General features: G+C 39.1%; 1 protein-coding gene across 1 annotated transcript; it reads left to right on the top strand.

Moving 5' to 3' along the window:
• The first annotated feature begins 210 nt into the window (after nucleotides 1-210).
• On the top strand, nucleotides 211-3,489 carry LOC122090920 (UV-B-induced protein At3g17800, chloroplastic-like). Its single transcript, XM_042660686.1, has 3 exons — nucleotides 211-496; nucleotides 612-922; nucleotides 2,299-3,489. The coding sequence occupies exons 1-3, from the start codon at nucleotides 377-379 to the stop codon at nucleotides 3,125-3,127; spliced, it is 1,260 nt and encodes a 419-aa protein (XP_042516620.1). The 5' UTR covers nucleotides 211-376; the 3' UTR covers nucleotides 3,128-3,489.
• The last annotated feature ends 759 nt before the right edge of the window (nucleotides 3,490-4,248 follow it).

Here is a 4,248-nt window from a genome sequence, read left to right as displayed (position 1 = left end):
AAGTTTGCCCCTAATTTTTCTAAAAACTGTTTTACCCTTTCACTACCGATACGAGCGATACGAATAATCCCCGATGCGGATACTGCCGATACTGCCCATACCCCAAACCATGGTTCCACAACTTTCCCGCTGCGAGTCAGCTGGTGGATATTTCTTTCCGTGGGGCGTAGTTGAGGACCTGAGGTGGCGTGTCTATCCCTCCTTCTACATCCCCGAGTCCCATGCCCTACACTATTCTTTTCAATCTACTTCTCTTTGTCTCTCTCTCTCTTTCTCTCTCTATAAAAAACCAAACTGAATGAGATCTTGAAAACTTGAGTTTGGACTCTCTCTCTCTCTCTTTTTCGAATTCGGTTTTCAGTTACAGTGATTGTTGATGGACTGTTGTGTCTCCTACAGCAAAATCCCCATTGTCAAAGCTTCACCTTCTGCGGTGAAGTCTGGAGGAGGGGATTCCAAGGTTTTCTCGAGGTTCAACTCTGATTATTCCCATAATGTAAGCTTCACTTCCCTGGTTTGCTTTCTTATCTCTCTTGATCTAATCTCTACTTAAAATAAGAAATTTTTTTATTAATGAGATCATTTGCTTTTGCTTCTTTGTGTTCTTGCAGAGAAGGATTAAGTTGTGTGATACTCGTCGTTTCGGAGGACAAATCTGGTTCAATGAGAAGAAATCGATTCGAACTGTGTTGGTTGCGGCTACAAATGCTGAATCTAGTCAGTGTGGCTATAGAAGTGTAGTGGATTGGCCTCTTGAGACCAGATCCTCTGCTGGGAAATTCCTCAGCGGTGTATTGAAGAACCAACGCCACCTCTTCGATGTTGCCGTGGCCGAGCAATTGAATGAGTTAGTTGCCGATAGGGACGGAGCCATCGCCCGCAAGAAACAGAGTGAGGGTTTTCCTGAATCCTGTCTTCACCGGTCAGTTCCATAATCCCATTGTTTTGTTTTCTTTTGCATTTGATTCGTTCGTAAAGTTCACTCTTGGTTTACTAGTTTTGCTCTGCTTTTCACAAACAAAAAAAAAAAAAAAAAAACCCACTCTTCATATTAGAGATATCGATTTCCATTGAACAATTTTATGGAACATACACAATGTTTATAAATTGGGTTGTAAGTTGATTAACCTGTGCTTATTTTGGATTAGTTTATCTAGTAAAATTGATTTCTATGAGGTCTTGTAAGTTGATCAACTTGTGCTTATTTTGGATTTATCATAATTGAGGAAATTGCTTCTTGACTGGGTAAACTTGTAAGCTAGTTCATGCGTGTAGGCAAGTACTCATCGTTGAGTGTTGAATCTAAAACGAATTGCTAAACCTTGGGAATTGGAGAAGGATCAGCTATAGGCTTAGTAGGTACTACACACTACACACCAACTTGGCTAAAATATATCATTAATCTCATTTAAAAAATATGTGATTTCACCCCACAATCTATATCAGAAGAAATCTTAGCTTACTAAGTACATTAAATGCAACTATTATCCCTGGGTACCCTGTTGTTACACGGATAGGAGCAGTCAGCTGCAAAATGTTTGGATTTAGCCATTTAGGGGTTTAAGGATTTTTTTTTTTTTAATTAATTATTATTTAAAACTAGGAGCTTCTAAGTTCTTAAAATAACTTGAAACTTGCTTGAAAAGACCATTGTAGATTCATTGAAAGAACTGTTTAGTTCAGAACTGGTGCAAATGCAACTAATAGTTGAGTTCAAACTTTCTTTTTTAGGGGATGTTTATGTATTATGTTTATGGAACTAAAATGTGGTATTGTTCCAACGTAGCCTTGACTGGTTTGATATGACAATAAGAGAAGGGAAGAAACAGTTGACCTTCTACACAATGAACATTAAAGGTCAACATATTCTGGTTGAACTTTCACACAACCATGCGTTGCATACTGCTATAAATCTACTTCAATGCTCATTGTTTTTGACACTAAGATGATTGTTTATGTCTCCCTAATAAAAATAACCCAACCTACTCAGCAAATTCAGTGTGAGTGGTTCCATTCTTAGGTTTCTTCATTTTGTAGATGAGGTCAGGACTTTCTCATTGGAAGAACTAGATGCATATGCTTTATGGATTTCTTGAACTTGTAGAAATAGTGATCTTTCAGAAATTGTAATATATTTTGAATCATTCTGCTAGATTTTTAACTTATTTCTGAAGTTTGATGCTGAAATATATTTTGGTGATGATTTCAGAAATGTCTGGTCTTTTGACAACCTTTACCCTACAATATAAAGCTGCCTAAATCAAATTGGTGCACTAATGTTATTATTTTGGATACCAGGAGGATTGCTGAACTGAAAGAACATGAATGCCAAATTGCGGTTGAAGATGTCATGTACATGCTAATTGTTCACAAGTTCTCTGAGATCAAAGTTGCTATGGTTCCAAGGCTCTCTACATGCATCAATAATGGCAGAATAGAGGGGTTGCCATCGAAGGACAAGGAGCTCGAGTCCATTTATACCATTGAAGTCCTGGAGATGGTTAGGGAACATATTTCCACCATCCTTGGTTGGAGAGGAAAATCTAATCTCTCTGAAAATTGGACAAATAGGACCACAACCCATCTGCAAAGGCTTCATCTTGGCCAAATCTATGCTGCCTCCGTCATGTATGGCTATTTCCTGAAGTCTGCATGCTTGAGATACAACCTGGATCGGCGTCTAGCTCTGACCAATTATGACTTTTCTTTTGGCCATGGGATCCATGTTCCCATTGCAGAGTTCCAGCACCATGGCTCGGAAAATCTTGTTGCTCTCCCCCGCTCAATTGACACTCGGGCCACCTCACTGAGTCGTGTATCAGGGAGGCACTCTAGGAAGCACGAGAAGCTGAGATGTTATCTGATGAAATTTGACCCTGAGACATTGCAGAGATGTGCAAAACTAAAATCTCAAGAGGCAGTGAATCTAATTGAGAAGCACAGCTGGGCTCTTTTTGGGGATGAGATGGGAACCCTTGAGAGGGATGAGGCTATTGATATCACATTTGCTAGCCTAAAGAGGTTGGTGTTGGAAGCTGTTGCTTTTGGTTACTTCCTCTGGGATGTAGAAGGATATGTTGACAGTGTGTATAGGCTCAAAGAGAACTTGATCAAGGAGAATATTTAATGAAATTAGGAACTGTGGTGGTGCTTGGGAGTGGCTTCAATCTCCTTGTACTATTCAAATTGATTTCTTGAGCCGTTGGCTTGCGGGCGCCCCTCAGCCAACTTACAGTTGATGTAAATATAGAAGCACCACCAAAAACAATTTCTGAGGAACCACTTGGGTGCATCCATGGCTGAGCATTTTGCTCCAGTGATGACTCTTTATTTGTTTAGGGTTGTAAAACTTTACCTGCAAATATATATATTTGTTATTTTGGGAAACATCTCCCCCAGTAACTTAGCTTTTAGATGATTGTTCATGGCAATCAATTTTGTAAGAGATGTTTTTCAATTTTGCAATGGTAATAAACAACCTTGAATTGATATGGGCAGTCTCTTTGAGATTCTTTGGTGGCCAGGCGTGAATAATCTCTCATTGTTGTGGTTGGAATTCTGTTTGAGCCAACCATCAAAATTAGCAATGTGCAATGAGTCTCTCCACTTACAGCTTAAAATGAAAATATCTTTTAGAGACACAAAGGAAGAACTGAAACAAACAACCATTGAGCCAAATTGTAATTACAAAGATATCATAAAACTTGGTATGTTGTTGCTAGGGGTGTCAATTCCAAGCCCGAACCGGTAGGTCCGACCGAGCCCGACACATTTATAGCCCGACCTAGATCGATCCGATTAATAAACGTGTCGGGCTTGAGCCCGACACATTTATAAACAGGTAGTATACGGTGCAGCCACCTAGCCCAACGGGCGCCCAACTGGCTCAACACATTTACAAGCCCGATTTGAACCGACTCCTTTAAGCCCGGCCTAGCCCAACCCCTTTAATACTACTTGTATTTTTTTAGTTTTTTTTAATACTATTTGTATTTAATGTTAAGGCTATGTTATATATACAATTGAGATGGTGGTAATTGTTGTATAAACATTCATATTTTTTATGCATAGTTTAATTGATTTGAACTTATTAAACTTGGGTTATGTAGATGGTTTAATTGATTTGGGTTTCGTGGGTTAAAGATCAAGTACCTTAGTAATTTGATTACTTTGCCCATCTTTGGCTTATGCCCATCTTTGCCTCATTTTATTGGTATTCCTCTTCGAGCACATTTAAGAGACCAATTT

This window comes from Macadamia integrifolia, chromosome 10, assembly GCF_013358625.1.
Source record: "Macadamia integrifolia cultivar HAES 741 chromosome 10, SCU_Mint_v3, whole genome shotgun sequence".
Classification (NCBI taxonomy): domain Eukaryota; kingdom Viridiplantae; phylum Streptophyta; class Magnoliopsida; order Proteales; family Proteaceae; genus Macadamia; species Macadamia integrifolia.
The sequence above is the reverse complement of the archived record's forward strand: the minus strand, read 5'-3'. Positions and strand labels throughout refer to the sequence as shown.

Excerpts from the sequence above, each read along its gene's own strand:
- LOC122090920 (XM_042660686.1), top strand. The coding sequence starts at position 377 with ATGGACTGTTGTGTCTCCTACAGCAAAATCCCCATTGTCAAAGCTTCA. Across the intron at positions 497-611 it reads ACTCTGATTATTCCCATAAT|AGAAGGATTAAGTTGTGTGA; the intron begins GTAAGCTTCACT and ends GTGTTCTTGCAG. Across the intron at positions 923-2,298 it reads CCTGAATCCTGTCTTCACCG|GAGGATTGCTGAACTGAAAG; the intron begins GTCAGTTCCATA and ends TTTGGATACCAG.